At 38.5% G+C, this 27003-nt stretch overlaps 1 protein-coding gene across 2 annotated transcripts in view; it reads left to right on the top strand.

Moving 5' to 3' along the window:
• Tex13d (TEX13 family member D) overlaps positions 1–22101 on the top strand; it is a 128202-nt gene extending 106101 nt beyond the window's left edge. The window contains exons 3-5 of one of the 2 annotated variants that reach the window (XM_010609957.2): positions 18402–20196; positions 21213–21683; positions 21956–22101. In XM_010609957.2, coding sequence (XP_010608259.1) covers positions 18699–20196; positions 21213–21673 — 1959 coding nt within the window. In that variant the 5' untranslated portion in view covers positions 18402–18698 and the 3' untranslated portion in view covers positions 21674–21683; positions 21956–22101. Of the gene's footprint in view, positions 1–18401; positions 20668–20939; positions 21086–21212; positions 21684–21955 lie in introns of those variants that run through there. The other variant, XM_010609956.2, reaches the window with a different exon arrangement.
• Positions 22102–27003: the final 4902 nt, after the last annotated feature.

A 27003-nucleotide genomic window follows, 5' to 3' on the forward strand; every position in this document is an offset into this window, starting at 1 on the left:
TGCCTAAATCAGGCATGCAGCTTGATGAATTTTTACATATATTATATATATATATATATACACACACACACACACACACACACATATATATTTAGTTTGTAAATATACACTGTGTAAGCACAACTCAGATCAAAATATAAAGTATGCCCAGCACCTCAGAAGGATCTCATACGTCCCTTCATACAATATCCATACCCTACAGGAAACTATTAGTCTGTCTTCTATTATTGTATTGGCTATCTGTTAAAGCCTTCCAAAATTTGGTGGTGAAAAATAACATTTTATTTGCTCATAGTTCAGTGGGTCAGAAGTTTAGGCTGAGATCAGCTGAGCAATTATGCTGGTCTTATCTGGGGTCGTTCATGTGTCGTCATTTGACTTGGCTTGGCTGGTCTATGCATGTCTGGTGGTTGATGCTCACTATCAGGTTTCCTGCTTTCTCTCCATATGGATCTGTCCTTTAAAGGATAGACTGAGATGCTTTACATACAGATCTCAGAGCAGCAAGAGAGGCAGCAACAGAGTGCTCACAAGTTGTATAATATCATTTCTGGGGTATTCTATTGGTCAAAGCAAATCACAGGGCCATCTCAGATTCTAGGGGCGGAGCATAAATTCTATCTACTTGATGGTAGAAGCTACAAAATGGTTGTGCCCCATTTTAAAAATCCACTTCAGTTTCCCATATATGAGTTTTACCAGTTCTTTAATGTCATAGAAATGTGATCATACTGAATGTGCCCTTGTGTCTGATTGTCTCACTTAGCATTATGTATGTGAGATTCAGTGATGTTTTTGTATGTTGCAATAGTTTGTTCATTTTTATTGGTACTGCTCCTATTCTATTGTATAAATGTATCACAATCTATTTTTCTACTCTAACATTGATGAGCATTTAACTTGTTTCTAGTTTGCAGCTATCATAAGTAAAGCTTAATCTTAAGTAAACACAGTCTACTTACAGAAACTAAGCACCTAATATTTGTTTATTGTTTTTAACTAATGTATAGATTTTATTCAGATTTCATCAGTTGTTTTCCAGTATCCAATTCAGGATATCATATTCAGTTGTCTTGTTTTTGTCTTCTCCAATCTGTCATAGTTTCTCAGTCTTTCCTCGCTTTTCATGATTTTGCTGATCTTTTTTTCTTTTTTTTTTGAGACAGTCTCATTATGAAATTCAGGATGGCCTTGAGCTAATGGCAATCCTGCTGCCTCAGCCTCACTATTGCTAGGATTATAGATTGGTGCCATCATGCCCAGCTGACTCTGCTGATTTTGAATGGTCAGATATTTTAGCCTGTTCCCCAGTTTTTGATGGTTATGGAATTTGGGAAAGAACATAGAGTTAAATTACCCATCGTTCCAATTTTAGTATATGTGCTGCCAAAGTGAGCACTAAATTACCCATCTAATCCCTTCAGATCAGGCGGTATATGAGTCCTACATGACTTATCATTGGCAATAATAACTCTGAGCACTTGGTTAAGATGGAGTCTGCCAAGTTCCTTCACTATGAAGTTACTGTTTTTCCATTTCCATACTTTAGTTTTTGGAACTGTCATTAAAGCCAGCTCAAATGCAAGGAGTGGTAGTTGTGTGCATTTTATTTCAAATTATTTTGCATATGAGTTTTGTACACTCAGTATATGTTTTATTACTTATATAAGTATAAAGTTAATAGATGTTTACATTGTTATGGTACAATCCAATATTATCATTGTCTGCTCAAATTTTACAATGAAAAAAATTGAACTAAGGGAAAATATATAGAATACTGAATAAAAATATAATTGTTTTAAGGCACACATAAGTAATGTGAACATGACCTGGACCATAAAGACAGGCTTAATGCATTTCAAATAATTGAAATCAGAGAATGTTTTAGAACTTCTATGTGATTTAAATTAGAAATTAATAATAAAATATATTCAAAATTTTCATATTTTGAGTTTTCCTATTCCCCTTTCCTCCCTTCAATCCCTCTTCTCTTCTTTATTTTCAAAAGCTTTGTTTCTATGTTATCTTTCTTTCTCATTTTTTCCTTTTTCTCTTCCTCCATTTTCCCTTCACTAGCATCCCTTACCATTTGAACTTTTTCTTCCTATTTCACATTATCTATTATACATTTTAGTCCTTCTTTATATTTTTGGTTTCTCACACCATAGAAACAATGCAATATTTACACATGTGTCTAATTTAGTTCACTTAAGAATGTGGACTCTAGATGCATCCATTTAGCTGTAAATGTCTCAAGTTTATCTTTCTTTACGGCTGAGTAGTACTCTATTGTATAAAAAAAACCCATATCTTTATCCATTCGTTGGTTGATGGGCATTTGGGTTGTTTCCAGGATTTAGCTATTACAAATTGTGCTGCTACGATCATTGGTGTGCATATATCGCTGTGGTATAATGCTTTTAATTATTTCAGGAAGATAGCGAGAAGGTGGATAGCTGGGTCAAATACAACCTGTAGTTTCAGTTTTCTGAGGAATCTCCACACTGATTTCCACAATGGTTACACAGTCTACGCTCCTACCAACAGTGGAGAAGGGTTCCTTTCCCCCATGTCCCTGCCAGCATTTGTTATTGGCTGATTTCTTGATAATAGCAGTTCTTTCAGGAGTAAGACTGAATTTCTTATTTTAGTTTTCGTGTCTCAAATGACCAGTGATGTTGAACATTTTTTCATATATTTATTTGCCATTTGTACTTGTTCATCTGAGAAGTGTGTATTCATCTCAGATATCTATTTTTGGATTCGGTCTTTAACTTTGGGGGCATTGATTTTTTTTTTTCCAGATCTTTATATATTCTAGATATCAGAACAGCTGACAAATTTTTTTCCCCACTCTGTTGGTTGTCTGTTGAAATCAAGTAAATATTTCTCAGTGAAAAAGTCTCAAAGAAAATTAAGGAGACCTGGTTTTTTAGCAGAGGCAGGTAACCAAGGGAATTATATGACATCTTAGGGAATATGAGGAAGGATGGAAATATGTCATATTTTCATTGAGAATTTTTTTTTGGTATATGTGAGGGCATGGTGGTCTTTTGCAAGTTAGCAAGAGTACAAAAGCATAGGAGCATAGGGCTCAGATAATATTCAACATCATAAAAACAGAAATTAATGAAGTAGAATATAAAATATTAATATACCGGAGTAGGGTAGCAATGCAAAACATTGCTCCTTCAAAAACCTAATAAAATCAACAAATTTCTGGCAAAACAGATCAAGAAATATAAAAGGGACTTCAGAAGATGATGACTGGCAGTTTAGTGCAGCCTCTTTGGGACTTGGAGTTGAGACACAGGGAAGAAAACAACTTGGTGAAGAGACAGAAAGAGGTGGATCTCCAGGAGTTGGAATGGGTCTGATGTGAAGGCTGGAAACTGTGGAGATACTGGAGAGACAGAACAAAGTGCAGAGAAAGGAATGAGGTCGTCTAGAAGGCTCATCTTGGCTCCCAGGGAGGGAGATACTGTGTCTGCTGATGCAGGGTAAGCCTGTAGAGGGATGGTAGATCCAAAGATAGACCAGTAGTCCACCCCAAGAAAAGCCCATAATTATTTTAAACTGCAAAAACCATATGGTGCTTTACTCTGAAAGTGACTCTGCAAATCAATGCAATGCTTACAATTTTGAGAGAGTTTAATCAGAATCCATGCTGGGAAGGGGTTAATTATTGAAAATTGAGCTATAGAGGAAGTGAAGAAGAGTTATAGTCCAGGGTTTCTAGTATGGTCATGCTGCAGTGACCGGGTAAGAGATGGTTATGGAAGACAGTGGTGAAGAGAATGTGGGCTGGACATACATAGCCCAAGAAGTTTAGACTTGAGCCAGGAAGGATGTGGGGGCCCTACACTCTGTGGTGAGAAGCCAGGCCATGTGTATGTGGCTTCACTGGGGGTCTAGGCCTGAAAGTACTGGCATTAAGTCCAGCAGACTACTTAATACCACATCCCCTACCCTGCTTCCTAAATCAGCATGAGCTCAGTGGTCTTTTGCTTTTCCCATCTACCAACATGAGCAAGGACATAGCTTGGATGATATGGTTGCCACAGCCTGTGATATATGGACAAAAGGGCCTCTCTGGAGCAGGGGTTAACACCTCACAAACCGACAGGTCATGAAATAAGGTAAAGAAAATTGTGACCTGGGGTACACAAAGGGACAACTGGGAGTTGCCAGAGTACTACAGAAATAGGGTGAACACCACTGACTGAAACACAATGAGAAAGTGTGTGCAGGATTCACAAACAAAAGCATTCACACCCAAAAATGTGTGTGCGGAAACAAAATAGGTCTCAGCAATGACTTTTCATCCTTCCCCCATATCTGCTGGGTTCCAAGACTATAGAACCTGGAAAGAAACCATCCATTCCGAACACAGAGGAATTTAGACTTCTTTCTTTCTTCCTTTTTTTTGGGGGGGTACCGGGGATTGAACTCGGGTCCTTGCGCTTGCAAGGCAGGCCACTGAACCACTGAGCTAAATCCCCGGCCCCTTTCTTTTATTTTTTTATTGATTTTTTCAGGGGTTTGGTGTTTGTTTTTTTTGTTTTGTTTTGTTTTATTATTTCCCTCTTTCTTTGTCTTCTTAGTTTTTCTTTGTTTTTCCCTTCATTTTGTTTGTTCTTTTCTGTTACTTTTAGCTGATTTTCTTAACTTCTGAATACTCTTTAATAGGATCTCTATCTCACTTTTCTCTCCTCCCTCTCATCTTTATTTTTTCACTTTTTACTTCTTTCATGCTCTTGTTCTCCACTTCCTCTATCTTTGTTAATAGAACCATTAATCTTTATTAATCTTTAGATATTTAGTTACCTCTATGCTATTATCATTGAATGTTTTTATATTGTTAGTGAAGAATGGTTGTACTTAATAGAGATTTACTGAATGTCAATATTGGTTTGTCTTTGTGTTTATGCTATAATTATAGATCTATTTTCTATGGTTAAGGGTTGTACATTATTGGTTCTTATGGTATATTGTTATCTAGTTTGTCATTGACTCTATAATTGTTGCTTATTTTTTGTTGCTATTGCCAGGGTAGCATACTTGTTGCTATTAATTAGTTTTTATTTGAATGCCAATATCTTGAGCACCTTGTGTCCATAACAATACTGTCCACTCCTGGAGAACTGTTTGCTGGGCCAATTACACTATACCCTCTACTCCCAAATTAAGTAAGGGGGATGGACCCTGGGAAGCCTATATTTAACCATGCACAGGGTGCAATATTGAAAATGAGAGATTAAATAGAGATCATTCCAATATAATCAACTTACAAATTTCAGAACACACATGTACATATATACACACACAAACACAAACATACAAATATAAAAAAGTGCAAGGCAACAAAATGCCCCCCAAAAGTCCCAACGCCCCCAAACTGATCCATGAGGCATTGAAAAAGAGAAAACCAAAAGCCATTATTAGAAACGACAAAAGAGGAGCTAAAAGACCAATAAGGTCCTCTGTAAACTCAAGGAGATATAACTAAACAGACAATAGACAATAAACAAAACGATCAGTGAATTTACAGAATATATTAATGAAAAGCTACTTGAGCTAAACAAAATGACACAAAACATGAATGGCCAATTTAGCCAAGAATTACAGTCCATGAAAAGTTATAAAATAAGAATCCAGGAGATTAAAAATTCTAATAAAGTATGGGCAACAGAAATGACAAAGGTGAGGACAGGATGTCAGATCTGAAAGATAGTGTAAATGACAGTGACCATATACTACTCAAAGGTACTTCAAAAAGAACCAGAGAAATATGGGCGTGGCGTCTGTAATCTCAGCACTCATGAGGCTGAGGAAAAACGATCTCCATGACTTTGAGCCTAGCTAGAACTACACATTAAGTTCAAGGCCAGCCTGAACTACATGGTGAAACCCTGTCTCAAAAATACAAAAAAAAAAAAAAAAAAAAAATTTTTGGCCCATATTTAGATCAAGGGCTGTAATCTGCCAGAAAAAATAAGAGAACATGAAAAATGGATCCATGTATCAGTAAAGTGTGTTATGTGTCTACTTTCCACAAGGAATTTAAATATTATATACTATACACATGTACTAATACAGCAAAAAAAGAACAGATTGATCTAACACCTGCTAGATGATGCAAAGAAGGCTAATTGAAGATTAATTGGAATTAGTGAAAAATCAGAAAACAGCACAAATGGCTTTAAAAACTAGTTTATAGAAATAATAGCAGAAAACCTTCCAAATATGAGGAAAGGATTTAACATACAGATAAATGAGGCATATGGAACACTAAATAGTCATGCTCAAGAAAAACCTTTGTCGTGACACATCACAGTCTAACTTCCAGCAGTTCAACACAGGGACAGAATCTTAAAAGCTGTTACAGAGAAGCAACAATTCATGTATAAAGGTAAACGCATTAGAATTACAGCAGACTTCTCAACACAAATCTTAAAGGCTGGGAGAGCTTCACGTGAAGTGTTTCAAGCCCTAAAGAAAAAAACTTCCAACCCAGACTGATCTGTGCTGTAAAAGTGTCTTTCAAAATTGATGAATAAGTAAGATTTTTCATTGACAAGGTGCACCCTTAAGAAACGCATGACCACCAAAGCGGCACTTCAAAAGATTCTCAAGGTTATTTTAGAGACAATGAAACCAACAATGGCAAAAGGTCTAATAGAATGAATATACCCACCAGGGCAATCATTAAGCAGAAGGGAGAAAAAGTGGAATCAGCAAATGGAAAATAATGCAATGACAGGAATAAGTCACTATCTTTCAGTAACAACTGTCAAAGTGAACGGTCTCAATTCACCAATCAAAAGACACAGATTGGCCAAATGGCAAAAAAAACAAAACAAAACAAAACAAAAAACAAAACAACAACAAAAACCCCCAAAACTAACAATATGCTGTACATAAGAAATATATTTAATCCAAAAATAAATTCACAGACTAACAAAGGATGGAAAACTATGTAATGGAACCGGAAGACAAACAGCAGTACTTATCCTACTTTCATACAAAGTGAACTTGAAACCAAAACTGACCAGAGGAGGCAAAGATTACTACATATTGGTTAAGTGAACAATTCAATGGAAGAGTGTATATGTACTGAACCCTGGCACACCTAACTTCACAGAACAAATACTACTAAAAAAATAGAAGTTCAGATTAATGCCAACAAAATCATACTGTGGGACGTCAAAACCCCACTATGACAAATGGACAAATCAACTGGACAAATTATCAACAAAGAAATTTAAGAGTTGAAACAAAACTTCAAACAAATGGATTTAATATATATCTACAGAGTGTTCCACCCAGAAACAGAATACACATTCTTTTCAGCAGCACATGGAACTTTCTCCAAAGTAGAACACATACCATCTTATAAATCCCGTTTAAGTCAATACAAAAGTACTAAAATTATCCTGTGCATATTATCATATCATAGTGTAGTGAAACTAGAAACAAGTGGCAAAAGAAACCTCAGAAACTGTGCAAACACATGGAAAGTAAAGAAATAAACTCTTGACTAATCAATGGCTTAGAAGAAATGAAAGAGGAAATTAGATAGTTCCTAGAACAATACACAAGAACCTATGGGATACAATGAAAGCAATCCTAACGGGGAAGTTTATAGCAGTGAATTCCGACATCAGAATAACAGATTGTGCCCAAATACATAAAGATTCACCTCAAGGTCATAGAAAAACAAGGAAAATCCAAATTCAAACATAGTACAAGAAAGGAAATTATAAAATTAATGAAATTGAGGCTATAAAATAATGCAAAGAATCAATGAATCAAAAAGCTTGTTCTTTGAAAGAATAAGAAAATAGACAAACCCATAGCTAATCTTAACAAAAAATGAAAGAAAAGATCTAAATTGATGCAATTAGAAATGATAAGGCAAAATCAAAATGGACAGTGCTGAAATCCTGAAGACTATTAGATACTGTGAAATCCTATACTCCAGTAAAGTGGATAATACAGAAGAAATAGATTCTTAGATAAATATGAATTACAAAAACTGAACCAAGAAGATATAAAAAACCTGAATATTCCAGGAATGCTGAAGCAGTAATTTAGAAAAACTTACTAAGAAAATCCCAGGACCGAGTAGAGTCACAATTCTACAACAACTTCAGTGAAGGGGTAATGACAATAAAGTGAAAGAGTACTTGCAACATAATTTCTGGAAGCTAGCATACCCTGATTCTAAAACCAGACAAGGATTCAACTGAAAAAGCTATCTACAAGTAAATCTGCTTAATGAATACAGATACAAAAATATTACATAAGATACTGGCAAACAGTGCAAGAATTCTTTAAGATCATACATCATGACCAAGAAGTCTTCATGCTGAGGATGCAAGGATGGTTCAACATACACAAATCAAAAAATGTGATATATCACATAAAGAGAAGCAAGGACAAAACCCACATGGTCTGCTGAATAGATGCAGAGAAGACCTTTAATAAACTCCATCATCCATTGATGATAAAAACTCTGAAAAAAATAGTTATAGACTAAGCTTACTTAAATTTGATAAAGCCATTTATGGCAAAACCATTGCCAACATCAGAAAGGAAGAAGTCAAAGTATCATTATTCACAGACACTATGAACCTCCCCAAAACATCAAAATACTCCAATTAATTACCATATTCAGTGATGTATCAGGATACAAAATCAACACAAAAAAAATCATGAAGTTCCAATAGAGCAATAATGAACTAGAGCAGAAAATTAGGAAAAAAAACCCCATTCACAATAACATGAAGAAAAATTAAATACCTAGGAATTATTCCAATAAAAAAGGTAAAAGACCTCCAAAATGAAAACTGCAATACTCTGAAAAAGGAAATTTATGAGGACATCAGAAAATGGAAAGTTACCTTCTGTTACTGAGTGGCAGAATCAATGGCAATATTCGTGAACTGATATACTGATTTAATGTAATCCAAATCAAAATACCAATAGTGTTCCTTACAGAACTTGAGAAAACAATCCTAAAATTCACACAGAACCAGAATGTGAAAACAATCTTGGGCAATAAGAACTGTGTAATAGTCATCACAATTCCAGACTTCAAATTATATTACAAAGTTACTGCGACAAAACACCATGATACTGGCACAATGACAGACATGTGGATCAGTGGAACAGGAGAGCAGATACAGAAGTTACCCCAGACACATTGAACTATCTGATCTTTCACAGAGGGGCCCAAAACGTGCTGGAGCAAAAATGCCTCTTTAACAAACGACATCAGGAAAACTGGCTAGCCACATGAGTAAGCTTGACTCTAGACCCTTATCTCTCACCGTGTACTAAACTGAAACAAAAATGAATCAATGATCTAAACATCAAAACAAATAATCTGCTGAAAAATAAAATAGGTAAAACTTGACATATGCATAAGGAGGACTTTCTAAACAAAACCTCAATCGCACAAAAATAACATCATGATTCAATAAATGCGATCATGTTAAATTAAAATCTTGTGGGGTGAAGGGAGGGCAGGGGAATGGGGAAAAATAAGAACTAAGACACATTATGTACAGGTACAAGATCCCAATGGTAAATCTAACCTTTTCTAGCTGCTGCTGCTGAATTTAGGTAGCTAAAAAGTATTTCCTTAATTCAATGCAACAGAATGAAACAGAACTACACAATTTCCAGCTCTTCTGCTACCAGATCTTATATTGCTTTTCTATGGCAGCCACTTGTAACAGACAAGCACATGTTCCATGATAATGTGTAAAGGAAATCAGCTAATGCAGTCATATGTGTTGCTTTTTAATAGCCTAATATACATTCAAGATCTACTATAGCATATGTCAGCATACAGCAGAAACCAGTGATCTACAAACTGATTCACAGATCAACTGCATCAGAATCTCCAAGAGAACATTTTGAGCTGTCATCCTTAGTGAATCTGATTCAGTAGGTCTGGGGCCAGGCCCGGAAATCCATATTCTATATTTCTATTTATATAATCCCATTTCTGGATTCTCTTGGACATTTAGGCTTACGACCCATTATCGTATATAATTTCTCTTAAGCATCAGTTGTCTGAACTGTGCTATCGGATTAAGATGACCCTGTTCATTAAATTCCTGGAATATGGAAATGCTATATTTGCATCCAAACTGAAGTGTAGCATCTTAAAAACATTCTAAGGAACAGTTTAGGAGTATCTAATAAAATTAAAGATGCAAGCATGGGGAAATTCCACTTTTAAGTAGATGTAACCATGAGGCATGTACAATATTGTTAATTGCAACAGTTGCTAATGGTGAAAATATTGGAAATAACCTAAATGCACCTTAAAAGTGACCTTTCAACAGCAGTTAAAATAAGTGAGCTAATCTACAGTTATCGACATAGGACAATCTAGGAAACATCATGTACAGAGAAATATGCAAGTTTGAAAAAAAGTTTACACTGCTTTATCACAGAGGTAATACTGCATAAATGTTTCTAGAGAAATATGCATCTATAAAAACAAACACAGGATGATATATGCCAACCTTGTGTTATTATTAGAGACAGAAGAAAGAAGGAAAGGAGAAATGGTAATAGAGCAAACCTTTAGTCATATCACTAATACTATCACATTTCTTTTTTAAAAAAAGCCTAATGAAAATATGAAAAAGGACTCACAAAAGTATTACATCTACCACTTCTTTGCTGGGTTATACTGGACAAATTACTTAACTTGCATGAGTCTTAATGTCCCCATCTATAAGCTGAAATAATAAATGTACCTGTGATTCAGTGTTAGAAGATCAAATGAATTAATCTACACCATTTTTTGCACAGTAACCACTCCCCCTACATCCTGCTTTATGACAAGCAATAAAATGTCAAAAGCATTTTTGCTGCTGTGGGTCAGTAGGGGCAGATGAGAAAAGGTACATTTCAGAGACAGACAACATCTGGTACTTCATAGTAGAAGCAACTCTTGATTGAACAGGTCTCTGAGTGTACCCTTGGGCAGAATCAGAGCAGGGCTGGATGTTGACTTTTTATTATGGTGCTTTGTGGAGGGCAGAGTCTGTATGCACCGAAGTATGTGTGTGTGTAGTTGTGTGTGTAAGTTCATGTTTATTTGGGTAGTGAGAAATGAGTACCCTTATCTGGCACAAGCATTTTGTGATCTGTCCCAGATTTCCAGAGAATGAGGTAGCACCCCAAATAAGTAGTCTGCTATCTTTCTAGCCACTGCCTTTGGAAAAGCAGGAGAGCAGCAGATTATGGAATGCAGATACTGGCAGAATTGGTAAAAAGGTTACTACATTCTCGTCTTACCCTTGAACCAAATCTGGAAGGAAAATCAGTGTCTTTATAGGCCCATCTTCAGGTTAGGAAAATGTGGACAAAGTCCTACTTGTTTTCCCTGTTGCCTGTCCCTTTATAATAGCAATTTGCACTTCACTGTTCAAGGCTCAAGGGGGTGATGGGATAAACAGAATGATAGTTTAAGTGACATTTCAAAAAGAAGCTGTGATGTGTGTGTGTACTACCCTCACCAGTGAAACATGCACACCTTTTGTTTGTTCTGTCATCAGATTTAGCCTATTGATCTTCAAGGATCTAGTATTCTCAAGAGTTTCCTTCTTACCATAAGATCAAAACTACAGTAGTGGTAATTTTATACTCTGGTGTAAATGTGCTTACACTAATGGTGTAAATATATTTTGCATGTTAAATTGTTGATAGGCTGTTTCTATGACTTGCTAAGGCCTATCAATGTACTCCGATTCCAGTCCAGCGATGTTTCTTAGGAGCAGTGCCCCTAGTCATTTTGTATGTTACTTTATGCTTGTCCCGAGGTAATTAGCCACTCATAAATCTGTCCCCCAGTTGCTTCTTAGGTTTCTGCTATGGCCTTCTACCTTCTGCCCCAAGCTGTAGACTCTCAGTTCCTAGACAATCCAGAACCCATTCTGCTTTGTTTCACACTACCGTGTTTGTCTAGTGACTTATCTGTGCCTTCCATCCTGCACAAATGTGGTGATCCAAGCATGACTGGCCAGGTAATTAGTAGGCTAGAGTTTAATGTCCCAGAGTCTCTGCTTTCTCGAGTCCTCCGGGGCAACTTGGAATGTGAGCAGACATAAGAAATTGTGTGTATAATTATATTTATGGCAGGGGTTCAGTGGGAAGTCTTAAATTTGTGCATGGTTTTAGAGAAAATGTCCAATAATGATGTTATCTGCAGATATTAGAGAACAAACAAGAAGATAGAAAATAAATCAGTTTTCTTAAAATAAATTTAATCTGCTTATTTGTTACAGCTAATTTTACCATATGTACCATAACACCTATTTATGCTATCAGTATGGGTCAGATGAAATTGATCTTAAATTTTATTTGCTTATAACGTGACGTTGTGTTCAGCCATGCTCATATTTGTGTTATTGACTACGAGCTTCTGCTCACATGGGAAAATAATCAAGGAACATGACTCTGGCATTTCCAAGAATAACTGCCAAGCTACCTCCTTTTGTGGTGCATCTGTTGGGCAGCTGTATTCAATAGGTCACCGTGAGTGCAAAGCACAAGAAAAGAAAGTATCTATAATAAATGGTATAAATTTTCTTAAGCAATATGAAAATTGTTTCTCAGTACTCAGCATATACTCAGCTTATGTTTACTGTATATGCCTTTTCTTTATTCTATTTGCCACCTTTGGTTCCTGGGAGATTAAATCTGCACTAGTGTAGATACATACTAATATGATGAACTTTAAAATGTTATTTCCTTTCTTTATCACCAATGATTATCATTTAAAGTTGTTATGAAAGTTTTGTGACAGAGGTTATACTAAAATTGAAAGTATATGAACTTACTGAAAATCATGTAAAATTTAGCTATCTTTTTAATGTGGTTTCTCAGATTGATTAATTTATGCAATTGAGTTGTTCTATTCTCTTGTAAACATACATTCATACTTTGCAAACTTGCTCTCCTGCAAAATAAAGTGAGGTGATTATCATTGTTTCATCAAGAATGATAACTCAGTCAAGTCACCTTTTAAATATCACTTTATAGGGCATTATATTTCACCTTCCTGTTTCAATACAGTAGAAATTAATTCCATAAAGGTTTCAAAGGTCAAAGTATTTTAAACCTAATACATTTAAAACACCTTGACATTTATGAAGTGTTTTTACATTAATTTGAAAATAGTTTGAAGTTGTCGTAAAGTTTAACAGTATATGAAAGCACTTTCCCAAAAGATAGATCCAGCAGTTTGGATGTGGTGAATTTTCTAAAAGAATGTGTATGTATTTCCTTGAATTGTAACCATGACATGGATATGCCCTTATTTTTCAGTCTGGATTTTAGTGAGAATTATAGAAATCATAGAATAGTCTTTATCTCTCTCTCTCTCTTTCCTTTTCCCATATCATCAATTATTCCATTGTCCCCTCACTTTGGCATTTATAAGTACTACACGTAATAAGGAATCATATTAGGTGCTAGGAATCCAGATATGAAAGGACAGTCTCTGCTGTCAATGGACTAAGACTAGTTAATGAGAAAGAAGAATAAAAAACTAATAACAGTATTGGTGGAAGAGCAGTCATGAAAGGCTCTTGCAGGAGGTAGACTGAGCTATTTGGCGTACCATGTTACTTTTAGGATCAGCTTTTACAATTCTGTGAAAAAGACAATCAATATTCTGATAGAGATTACATTGAATCTGTAGATTACTCTGGGGTTATAGCTATCTTGGAAATATAAAATTTTCCAGCGTATAAACATTGGGTGTCTCTCCATTTTTTAGGTGTCAAGTACTTTTGAAACATCTTGTAGTTTTCTGTGTATATGTCTTTTGCCTGTGATTAAATTTGTTCCTAAGTATCTCATTCTACTTGATGCTATTACAAATGGAATGATTTTCTTAATTTTCAGGAAGTACAGTTGTTCACTGCTAGTGCTATTGATACTATATATGGCCACTTTGCTGAATTTCCTTATTACCCTCAGTAGTTTTCTTATGGGTTCTTTGGGGTCTTCTACATATGGGACCATGTCTTCATTAAACAGAAATAGTTTAGTTTCACTTATTCCTTTCCAATTTAGATGCCTAGCTAAGAGCACCAGGACAATGTTGGATAACAATAACAAAAGTTTCATTCTTGCCTGGTCCTGATCTTGGGGGTGAAATGCTCTCTATGAGGTTGAGAAAATGTCCTTTCTATTTTTACTTTATTTGAGTTTTTTCCTCATGAAAAGGTGATGGATTTTGTCAAATGCTTCTTATGTATCTATTAGATTATCTGGTAGGTTTGTTCCTTGTCATTCTAGTAATGTGGTGAGTTTCACTGATTGATAGAATTTCGTATATTAAGCCACTCTTAATGCTGAGATAAATCCTATGTGGTTATGCTTTATAATCCCTTTACTATACCACAGGATTTTGTTTGTTTGTATTTTGTAAAGGATTTTTCCATCTATATACATGGTGATATTGCTCAATAGTTTTGTTTTCTTTTGATGTCTTTGCCTGACTTTGTTATCAGGGTGGTACTTTTTCCTTTTTCATGCTACTGGGAATTGAACCTAGATCCTTCACACTGAGCTACATCTCCAGTCTTTTTTTTTTTAAATTTTGAGACAGGGTCTTGGTAAGTTCCTGCACTGCCTAGGCTGGGCTTGAATTTGGAATCTTCCTACCTCACCCTCCCAGAATGCTGGGATTATAGATGCGTGCCAACATGCTCAGCTAGTCTCTTTATTCATTAAATTTTTTAGTAGCTCATATTAGTTAAATAGAATAATGTGTTTCGATTTGGCATATTTGTATGTGAATATAACATAGTTTGATTATTTCTACCATCCATTATCACTCTTTGTCTTTTCTTTCTCCCTCCCTTTGATTCCCTTCCTCTTCCCTAAGTCTCCCTTCTACTTTCACATAATCTCTTGTCCTAGGCTCTATGTAGAAGAAACACATGAGTTACTTGTCTTTTTGAGTCTAGCTTATTTCATTTAACATGATGATCTCCAGTTCCACCCATTTTTCTGAAAATGCCACGATTTCATTCTTTATGGCTGAACACTACTCCACTGTGCACACAATACCACATTTTCTTTGTTCATTAATCAGTTGATAGACACCTAGGCTAATTCCATGGCTTAGCTGTTATGAATTTTGTTGCAGTATATGTGGGTATGCAGGGATCTGTTTGTACACTAACTTTTTTTCTTTCTTTCTTTTTTTTTTACTATGTACTGAGCAGTGGTATATTGGGGTTAAATGATAATTCTAGTTTTAGCTTTCTGAGGAAGCTCAGTACTGATTTTCATAGTGGCTGTATTAATTTACATTTCCACTAACAATGTATAGGAGTACTTTTCCCCCTGCATCTTCATCAGCATTTATTACTTTTTGTATTGTTGGTAATAGCCATTCTGAGTGTGGTGAGATGGTATTTTATTATAGTTTTGATTTGCATTTCCCTAATGTCTGAAGATGTTGAACATTTTTTTCATATACCTATTGGGCATATATATATATATTTTTTTTCTTCTTTTGAGAAGTATCAGTCTAGTTCAGTGTTGGCAAACCTTTTAGAGATCGAATGCCCAACTACAACCCCAAATTCACTTATGTATCGCAAAGTGCCAACACTGCAATTGAACCTGAATACTGAAGTTTTAGTTTAGAAAAAATAACTGTTACCCTATGCTTGACTGCTAGGGCAACTTGGTTCACGGGCCAACAGAGAGGGCTCAGTGTGTCTGCTGTGGCATGTGCATCAGCTCTACCATCACTGGTCTAGTTCCTTTGGCCATTTACTAATTGAGTCATTTTCTGATGTTCTTTCTGTTTATTCTTCATTTTCCATTTCTTTTTCCAAATCAGTTTTGATAGTTTGTGTGTTCCTGGAATTTGTTCATTCCATCTACATATCTATTTATTTGTATATGATTGTTCATAGGATTCTCTCAGGATGTTTTTTATTCCAGTAAGGTGAATAGTAAAGGTCTTCATTTTACTCTATTTTAGCAATTTGAAACTTCTCCCTTTTTCTTCAACAATCTGTGTAAAAATTTGTCAGGTGTGTTGCTCTTTCCAAACAGCTATCCACAATTTCACTGATTCTTTCTATTGTTTTTCTCTTCTGTATTTTCTTTCTTTCCACTATAATACTTCTCACTTCCTTTTTCCTGCATGCTTTGAGTTTAGTTTTGTTTTTCTTATGCTTCAATTAGGTAGCTAGATTAATAATTTGATGTATTTTTAAAAATATAGACATGATTTGTTATGAATTTTCCTCTGAACACTACTTTTGCTGAACCCCATTCATTTTGGTATGTTGTTTGGTATTAGTTTAGTATGTGTTTTCATTTGTCTCAACATGTTTTTAGATTTCTCTTGTGATGCTTTCTTTGACCTAGTGGTTATTTTGGAGTGTATTAATTTTTGTATAAACATTAGTCAGCTTTTCCATTGGTAGGACATAATACTTGACACCCATAAACCACAACCTAAAGGGGAAGAGGTTAAATTTAGCTCGTGGTTTAGGAGACTAAGTCCACTGTTTCTTGACTCTAAAGTAGAGATATCTGCTCACCTCATGATAGCTAGGAAGCAGAGAGAAGGGAAGACAGCCATAGGGACACACCTCTTCCTATCAGGCGTCACTTCCTAAGAGCATTTAGTTATGAATTCATCAATGCATCAATCTAGTGATGAGTACAGCATCCCCATCATCCGATCACCTTCCAAAAGCCTGATCTTTCAACAATTTAGATTATTGGCAAACATTCCAAATCTAAACTACGACAATATATTTGTATATTTCACAAATTTCTTTTTGTTACTATTTTACAATTTCATTCTATTATGGCCAGAGGACATACTGACTAGGACACCCACCTTTAAATTTATTGAGGCTTCTTTTGAGGCCCAAAATATAGCCCAAGTTGGAAATGTTTCATGTTTCCTTGGAAAGAATATGCAGTTTTTTTCTTTGGGAGTTGACTGTTTTCTATATTTGTATATTTGTTTCATGGTGTTATTTGAGTGTTGTATTTCTCTATTAATATTTTAACTCTTAGCGTTTATTATAAACTGGGTATTGAATTATCCAACTGCTATTGTAGAACTGCTGTGTCTCCCAATAAAGTTTTTATGTATGTATTCTAGGGCTTTGCCCTAGGTGTATATATAACTTATATACCTTCTTGATAGATTAGCCTAGAAAACATTATATAATATTCTACTTCGCATTCTCAGTAATTTTTGTCTTAAACTGTACTTTCTCTGATATTTGTAGACATACTCTAGCACTCCATTAGTTGCTTGCATGGAGTAATTTTTTCTATCCATTTAGTTTCAACCTCTTTGAGTATAAATGGAATATTTTGTATACAACCTATAGTTGGATCTCTTTTTAAATATATCCATTCTTCTAATCTTTGCCTTTTAAAATTCATTCATATTTCTATACTTACTGAAAAGGAATGACTTCTAATTTTTAATTTTCTATTTGTATTTAAATATGTCATGTCTTTCCTCCTTAATTTCTCCTTTACTGATTTCTTTGATGTTTCATTAATTTTTGTAGTAACTTTATTTCTTTCAAGTTACCCTTTCTGTATATTAGTAGTTATTTTCTTTGTAGTTGACCTGGAGCATATAATTGTGATATTAACTTATGACAGTGTATGTCAGAGTGATACCAACTTAGCTTGAATATTCTACCAAAATCTTCGCATAGATATGGCTCCGTCTCATGTTATTGTCGTAAGTTACAATTTTACATATTATGTGCCTATCAACATAGATTTATATTGTTTTATGCAATTGCTTTTCAAAGCATATTAAAGAGGATTTGCATGCCAAAAATACATTAATACTTTCTTTTGTATTTATCCATAGAGTTACTTTTACCATGTACTTTATTTCTCTGTTCAGATTGAAGCCTAGTGTATCCTGGAGGACTCCTATAGCATTTCTTCTACAGAAAAATCCAGATCATAGGAGGAACATTTAGTCTAAAAACACACAGATAATATCTGAGATCAGGGTAGAGCAGATAGAAGATGGGAGTGAATTTACAGATGGGAGTTCAGGGATTTCATAGCTAAATTACTTGATTATCTTGATGACAGGGATTCTAAATTCATCTTTTCAGGATGAGGAGGGAAGTATTCAGAGAGTATGACTGAGCCTATGAAAATCTGAAGTAGGAACTGAGTGTAGAAGAGATGATGCTGAGATAAGAAAAGCTCTCATGCATGCACCTATCCAAAGGTAGCATCGCCTAAAGATCCATTCTACCATGTCAAATTCCCAAATTCTTGGAAACAGCTTCTGTTGGTTCACCGGCAGTTTATCCTCGAGTCACTGCCTTTTCTTCCAGTAGGTGGCGATGTGCTGAGAGAGGCTGGTCCCATCATTCCTTGCGGCATAACAACTTGCCGCCATGATGCCGAGCGCCGCTGTGTCTGTGACGCGTCACACTGTGGTCGAGGAAAGGTTGCTGTGTTGAAAGGTTGGACTTTGTGAGGATGAGGGGTTGAAGGAGGGAGGAGACCTTACTGAAGTCCAGGAGTGGCCAAAGACCGCGATAGGACTGAGCGGGGAGGCGAGCGGAAACCGTTTTGACGGCAGTCGCCATTTTTAGCGTTTGTGCTTCTTGAAGTAGGCCTCGGCAGCCATGGCCATTGAATTTGGGGACCCCACCAGCGGCTTCCGCCACACTGAAGTGATGCAGTTCATTAACAATGAAATTTTAATGAATGGTGGCGACCAAGACTTCTATTTGATCTTCCGCTCACGGGCCTGGAAAGACGTCGAGGACGCCCTTTACAATATCTTGGGTGACGAGGATATTCCTCGCAGCCACAAGAGGGCTTGCACCTGGAGCGCGCTTGCCCTAGTACCGAGAGTGGTTGGCAAACAAAGAGAGCAGCACATGCGCAATGTCAAGTGGCTGAAGGAACAACTGGGAACCCATCAGTCACTCTCCTGGGCTTTAGATTCAGAGTTGCAGCAGCTGTGTCAGCAGAGAGACGAGGCGGTCACACAGCTGTCCATAACAAGGTCTGCTTTGCATCAGGTACAGAGTGAGTGTGATATGCTCCGTGGGAGGCTGCTCCAGTTTGAAAGGTGCGTGCCGGTTGGCCCTCTGACCCAAGATACAGTGCCCAACCCACAAGCTGGGCAGCTTGGGGCTACAGCATGGCCCCTGTATTCAGAGCAGCAGAGAGATGTGTGGGCTATGGGAGAACAGGGCAGGGTCTTTTTTGAGACCCCAGTAGCAGCCCCAGCAAGTGCTGCTTACATGCCGATATCCCCAATTTCCGGGTCCCCGAGTTTCTGGGCTCCGAGTATGCCACTGCCTCTGCCAGTCTTAATGCCATCACCCTTCCCACTCAGCGCACCATTCCCAATGGAATTGCCACCCTTGCAGCTTCTAACACCTGCAGTAATCATAGAACCAGAGGCCATAGCCCCATTTCAGATGCCACCTGCGGGGATTTACCCACCTGGCCCATTGTTAGCTCTAGGGAACTTCCAGGATGAGATGGCACCTCTGTGGGACCACAGTTGCTATGAGCAGGTGGAAGGCCCAGAGATGCTACAGGGCTCAGTCCCAGGGGACAACGGAAGCCTCAGACAGACAGATCTGCAGAGGCCCCAGGGAATGTCTGTCCTTGGGGAAAGGGGTTACCATAGACAAGAAGGAGATCCGGAGAGGCCCCTGGAGATGACCCCCCTGGGGCAGAGAAGGAACCCCAACCAAAAAGAAGGTCCATTGTGGCTCCATGGAGCTCCCTTCCTTGGGGAAAATTGGCAGTATAACCAAGAAGAAGGTCAAGGGAGACCCCAGTGGGTGGATTTTCTGGGGGACAGCAGAAGGCCCCGCCAGGAAGATAATCAAGAGGGAGCCCAGCATATAGTATTCCCAGGTTTCAGTGATATTCAGAGCCAGGCAGAAGTTCTAGACAAGGCTCAGGATGTGACACACGCGGTGATTGATGGGAGCCACAGCAAGGAAGGCGGTACAGAATACATCCAGGCCAAGGCTCAGGATGTGACTCACGCGGTGATTGATGGGAGCCACAGCAAGGAAGGCGGTACAGAATACATCCAGGCCAAGGCTCAGGATGTGACTCACGCGGTGATTGATGGGAGCCACAGCAAGGAAGAAGGTACAGAATATATCCAGGCCATGACAGCTCCAGGGACCAGCGGAAGCGATACCCAGGGAGGTGTCGAGAAAGGTCAAGGTGTGATACCCACACAGTTCAGCAGGATGCCGGAAGATGAAGAAAGACCCCAGTGCATGATATCCCTGGGTTTGAAGAGTCACAAACAGGAAGAAAGTTCAGAGAGAGCTCAGGACGCCACTTTGTGGAAGAGCCCGAGTCAAGCTCTGAGAGAAAGCCCTAAGAAACAGCAGCCTCAGCAGCAGAAGACCGAGGAAAACCAAGAGAAGAAAACCTTGGAGTCTCAAGAGCAGAAGTCTGTTTCACGCCGCAGTCCGATGAGTTGGGACTGCCCATGGTGTAAAGCGCTGAATTTTTCATGGCATACAACCTGCTCTAAATGCAAGAAGAAGATCTGTATGCCAGTTGAGAGTGGAGATGTTGACCCAGAACAAACTCAGTGATTTCAAGAAGGTAAGTAAGAATAGAAGCACTCCAAAAGAAATTTCCTAAGATTCCCCCTTCTCATAAAAAGCAATTTACTTCATAGAAAATTTGACACCGAAATATAATTATAAAAATTAGAGAATTCATTATTCCATTATTCAAATTAACTACTTTTTATCATTGTGGGCATTGTGTACATATTTATATTCTCATTTTCTTCATTTACTTGAACAAAGAGGGGCTATGAAGGTCACACTCTGTAAATGGAGATTTCTTCTAATTATGTGTCAATTTTGCAGGCGGTGCGTTCTTGATAGCTGTGACCGACTGGTGCACGCCCTGACGAAGCTGAAGTTGTAAAGCGAAGCCTATTCCTTGTTTCTCATTTCTTCTCCCTTCTCTGAAACAGGCCCTATGTCTGGTAGCAGCCATGTGATTTTACAATTGAAGCTATGTTAAATTTTAGGAATACGACTTTTCTTAACAATGCTGTTGTTCCTTTGAAACTACTGTTGTGTTCGTGTTTGCTTCTTTTGGGGTTTTAAATTTTACAGGTGGGGTCTAGTTTAAAGGTACAGAATATATCCAGGCCATGACAGCTCCAGGGACCAGCGGAAGCGATACCCAGGGAGGTGTCGAGAAAGGTCAAGGTGTGATACCCACACAGTTCAGCAGGATGCCGGAAGATGAAGAAAGACCCCAGTGCATGATATCCCTGGGTTTGAAGAGTCACAAACAGGAAGAAAGTTCAGAGAGAGCTCAGGACGCCACTTTGTGGAAGAGCCCGAGTCAAGCTCTGAGAGAAAGCCCTAAGAAACAGCAGCCTCAGCAGCAGAAGACCGAGGAAAACCAAGAGAAGAAAACCTTGGAGTCTCAAGAGCAGAAGTCTGTTTCACGCCGCAGTCCGATGAGTTGGGACTGCCCATGGTGTAAAGCGCTGAATTTTTCATGGCATACAACCTGCTCTAAATGCAAGAAGAAGATCTGTATGCCAGTTGAGAGTGGAGATGTTGACCCAGAACAAACTCAGTGATTTCAAGAAGGTAAGTAAGAATAGAAGCACTCCAAAAGAAATTTCCTAAGATTCCCCCTTCTCATAAAAAGCAATTTACTTCATAGAAAATTTGACACCGAAATATAATTATAAAAATTAGAGAATTCATTATTCCATTATTCAAATTAACTACTTTTTATCATTGTGGGCATTGTGTACATATTTATATTCTCATTTTCTTCATTTACTTGAACAAAGAGGGGCTATGAAGGTCACACTCTGTAAATGGAGATTTCTTCTAATTATGTGTCAATTTTGCAGGCGGTGCGTTCTTGATAGCTGTGACCGACTGGTGCACGCCCTGACGAAGCTGAAGTTGTAAAGCGAAGCCTATTCCTTGTTTCTCATTTCTTCTCCCTTCTCTGAAACAGGCCCTATGTCTGGTAGCAGCCATGTGATTTTACAATTGAAGCTATGTTAAATTTTAGGAATACGACTTTTCTTAACAATGCTGTTGTTCCTTTGAAACTACTGTTGTGTTCGTGTTTGCTTCTTTTGGGGTTTTAAATTTTACAGGTGGGGTCTAGTTTCTGTATCAGGTTCCTGTCAGATCTGCTTGTTCCTGAAGAAGCTGAATCTGTACTATTGGAAGTTCTCTTCAGAGTTGAAAGACATACAGGTAACACTTTGATTGTGATAGACCCAGAGTTCAGTGACTTCCCCCCCACACACACCCTGTCCCTCTTGGAGCTAAGCAGTGTAAAAAGTCGGCCCCTGGAAGAAGAGATACTTTGGCACTCACTGGGAGACAGTAGAGAACAAAATAGTTTTATTAGAATTTCATTTCTCTATATGTGAGAGCAAATTTGATTAATTTCATTGTACGAATAGTCATTGATTGCTTAGTGTTTTTAGGAATTAGAACTATACAGTATTATCTGGTGTACTCATTAGAGTCTCTGTGGTGAGGTTGAGTAGATGACCGGAAAGAGCATTCTTTGGGATACACATTAGATCAGAAATGTCTTTGCCTTGCATATATCATGCCATGGGTAAAACTAATTGAAGTAACATCCAGATCCATTTTTGTAGTTCTAGAGGGAGACCTGAAAGCAGCTGTCATGAATGGACTTGTGTGACCAAACTGTTCCTCATCTTTGTCCCCAGTGAGACAAATGAGCAGTGGAAAGATCAGGAAAGTAGTCTCATGAAGGCACAGGCTCTGATGCTTTGCTGATTTTCTCTTTTGCGAGTCACAGCTGTTGTTGTGGCTGCCCACCAACTTTCCAGAAAAACCGTTGGTCTTCTTAAAGAAAGACAGTGCTCGAGGGGGTGTGGATTCCATACTCTAGTCCTCAGCCCCAGACTCCCCTCACGCCAAGCCCCTTTTCCATCAACAGTGCAAGAAAAACAAAATGGGTCCCACAGACACATTAGGGCCACTGTGCTGTGCATGGGTGGTGCTTCTCCTGGGAGGACTAATTGGGTTAAAAATAGCACTAGACTGAGGAAAGAATCTGGGAGGTTAGATCCACCGCTAATCTGAACAAGTAGTGTCCCTGAGTTCCTCCAGCTCACCACGATCAGTCTTTGCCGGAAGTTTTCTGATCCTAAGTAGGAATAAATTCTGCATTTGTGCGATGTGTCTTCTGGGTAGCGTGGGCAAGTCTTGGTCCAGGCTGTTGGATAACAGGGGCTGAGATGGGAAGGTGGCAGGTGCTTCTTCCAAGGCTGGAGCACTTTATGGCTGGGGTCTGACATCCCTCTGTGTACCAGAAAGCCATTTTGTGAGGCTCCTTGAAGTCCTTGACATCCCACGAGCCGGTATTTCCCTCCTTTCTGCCCTCCAAGGCAGTATTTCTTGCCACCTGTGCATAGCCCTGGTGCTTAAGATTCTGCAATGCAGCCAGACCGTGTATAAATGTATAAATTCATTTTAATTTTAATTTAATTTTTAAATTTTTTTGACACCTGGGATTGAACTCAGGCCCTTGGGCTTGTGAGGCAGGCAACGGAACCACTGAGCTACATCCCCAGCCCAGCAGAAGTAATTTTTAAATTAATTGTATTGGTCCATTTTAGGTATACAATATAGTGACATTCATCCTTGGAGATTGGTACCTTTACATAGTCTATCTTGGTTCTTATTTTTCCCCATCCGTCTGCCCTTTCTTCAACCCCTCTACCCCTCTCTGTTTGCAAAGACTTTGTTTCCATTTTTCCTTTTCTCATATTAATTCCTTTCCCTCTTTCCTTTCCCCTACCCTCCCACTTCCCCTTCCCCTTTGGACCTTTTCTTCCTATTTCACAATACCAATCATACCCTTTGATCCTTATTTACACTTTTACTTTCTCACACCAGAGAAACTATTTGGTATTTACACATATGTGCCCTATTTATTTTTTAAGAATATCACCTCAATGTGCATCCGTTTAGCTATCAATGTCTCTAATTTCTGTTTTCTTCACGGCCAAGTAGTACTCCATTTTAGAAGAAAGAAACAACACATTTTCTTTATCCAGTCTCCAGTGGATGGGCAATTGGGCAGTTTCCAAGGTATAGCTGTTACAAATGGTGCCGATACAAACATGGGTACATGTATGTCGCTGTTGTATGATTCTTTTGTTGGGGGGGTACCGGTGATCAAACACAGGCCCTTATGCTTGCAAGGCAGGCAGCAGAACCACTGAGCCAAATCCCTGGCCCTGTGTGATCATTTTAGTAATCCAAAAATTCATTTGGAACTGGGTGTGATCGCGCACGCCTGTAACCCCAGCACTCGGGAGGCTGAGGCCAGAGGATCACTGTGAGTTCGAGACCAACCTGGGCTGCCTGGTGAATTTCAGGTCAGTCTCAACTACATAGTGAGACCCTGTCTTAAAACAACCAAACAAACAAACATAAAAAAAAAAAACAAACAAAAAATCCCAAAATTTCATTTGGAACCAGAAGAGACCTAGAATAGCAAAAGCCAGCCGAGGCTACAGAGACATGGCAGCAGGTATAACAATTCCCAATTTGAAACTGTACTACAAAGCCACTGTGATAAAAGCAACATGGTACTGGCAAGGAAACAGACCTGAGGACCAGTAAAACAGATTAGAAGATGCAGAAACAACTCCAGACACACTCAGCACCTCATCTTCAGCAAAGGAGCCAAACACCCTCATTGGAGGGAAGATGTCCTCTTTGATAAATGGTACTGGAAAAATTGGGTTTCGTCTTGCCAAAGATTCAAACTAGATCTGTATCTCACCGAGCTCTAAACTAAAATAGAAATGGATTAAGGATCGAAATATAACACAAGTATTCCATGAGGCTAAGGAAGATATAGACTAGTTACTTGCTTGGCACAGGGACAGGAACATGCTCAGTGCCCTTAGACTTGTGATTATGGAGTGGGCCTTGCTTCCTCGGGAAGGGAGTGCTGGGAAAATACCGAACACCCACCATTTAAAGGAGGAGGAGTGTATTGGGACGGTGCAGAGGTTTCAGTCCATTGTTGGCAGAAACACCAAGGTGGAGGGGCATGGCAGAGCAGAGCTGTTCACTTCCTGGGAGCAGGAAGGAGAGTATCAGAGAGGACGCGCCAGGGAACAGCTGTGCTGCCCATGGTCACGTAAACATGCCCCGTATTCTCCAGCTTGGCACCAGCCTCGTAGTAGCCCAAGCACTTCTGGAGGAGTCTGAGTCAAGCCAAGCTGACGATCAGTATTATTCAGTGCAATATCTCTCAGTGACGTCAAAACCCAAACTAGGTTGCTAATAGTTCCTTGGGAATTTTGCAATATAGATGAAACTTAGAAATGTTCTAATACAATTTTTTATATACTAGAAGGACATTCTACATCTCACTACAATTGCTTTTTTTTTTGAGACACATTCTCACTATGTAGTTGAGACTGACCTGGAACTCACTATGTAATTCAGGCTGGTCTCGAACTCACAGAGATACTCCTACCTCAGCCTCCTGAGTGCTGGGATTACAGGCCTGCACCACCGCACCCAGATCCACATGTAAAATTTTAAATGCTTTACTCACTGCATTTTAAAAGGTTAAACAGGCTGGTGTTATATCAATGATACTTTATTTATTTATTTTTTTTGAGACAGAGTCTCACTATGTAGTTGAGACTGACCTGGAACTCACTATGTAGCCCAGACTGGTCTGAAACTGACCGAGATTCTCCTGCCTTAGCCTCCTGAGTGCTGGGTTTACCGGCGTGCGCCACCACACTGAGCTCCACATATATAATTTGAAAGGCTTTACTTACCCCATTTTAAAAGGTTAAACAGGCTGGTGTTATATCAATGATTCTTTCTTTCTTTCTTTCTTTTTCTTTTCTTTTGAGACAGGTTCTCACTACGTAGTTGAGACTGACCTGGAACTCACTATGTAGCCCAGACTGGCCTCGAACTCACAGAGATCCTCCTGCCTCAGCCTCCTGAGTGCTGGGATTACAGGCGTGCGCCACCACACTGGGCTCCACATGTATAATTTTAGATGCTTTACCTACCACAATTTAAAAGGTTAAACAAGTTGGTGTTATATCAATGATTCTTTCTTTCTTTCTTTCTCTTTTTTCTTTTGTTTTGAGAGGGGTTCTCACTACGTAGTTGAGACTGACCTGGAACTCACTATGTAGCCCAGGCTGGGCTCGAACTGACAGAGATCCTCCTGCCTCAGCCTCCTGAGTGCTGGGATTACAGGCGTGTGCCAACACACTGGGCTCCACATGTATAATTTTAAATGCTTTACTCAGTGCACTTTAAAAGGTCAAACAGGTTGGTGTTATATCAATGATTCTTTTTTTCTATTTCTTTTTTTTTTTTTTTTGACACAGGTTCTCACTACGTAGTTGAGACTGACCTGCAACTCACTATGTAGCCCAGACTGGGCTCGAACTGACAGAGACCCTCCTGCCTCAGCCTCCTGAGTGCTGGGATTATAGGCGTGTGCCACCACACTGGGCTCCACATGTATAATTTTAAATGCTTTACTCACTGCATTTTAAATGGTTAAACAGGCTGGTGTTATATCAATGATACTTTATTTATTTATTTTTTTTTGAGACAGAGTCTCACTATGTAGTTGAGACTGACCTGGAACTCACTATGTAGCCCAGACTGGGCTCGAACTCACAGAGACCCTCCTGCCTCAGCCTCCTGAGTGCTGGGAGTACAGGCCTGCACCACCGCACCCAGATCCATATGTAAAATTTTAAATGCTTTACTCACTGCATTTTAAATGGTTAAACAGGCTGGTGTTATATCAATGATACTTTATTTATTTATTTTTTTTTTCGACAGAGTCTCACTATGTAGTTGAGACTGACCTGGAACTCACTATGTAGCCCAGACTGGTCTC

This window comes from Fukomys damarensis, unplaced genomic scaffold (genome assembly GCF_012274545.1).
Source record: "Fukomys damarensis isolate Sample0158 unplaced genomic scaffold, DMR_v1.0_HiC HiC_scaffold_39, whole genome shotgun sequence".
Taxonomy (NCBI): domain Eukaryota; kingdom Metazoa; phylum Chordata; class Mammalia; order Rodentia; family Bathyergidae; genus Fukomys; species Fukomys damarensis.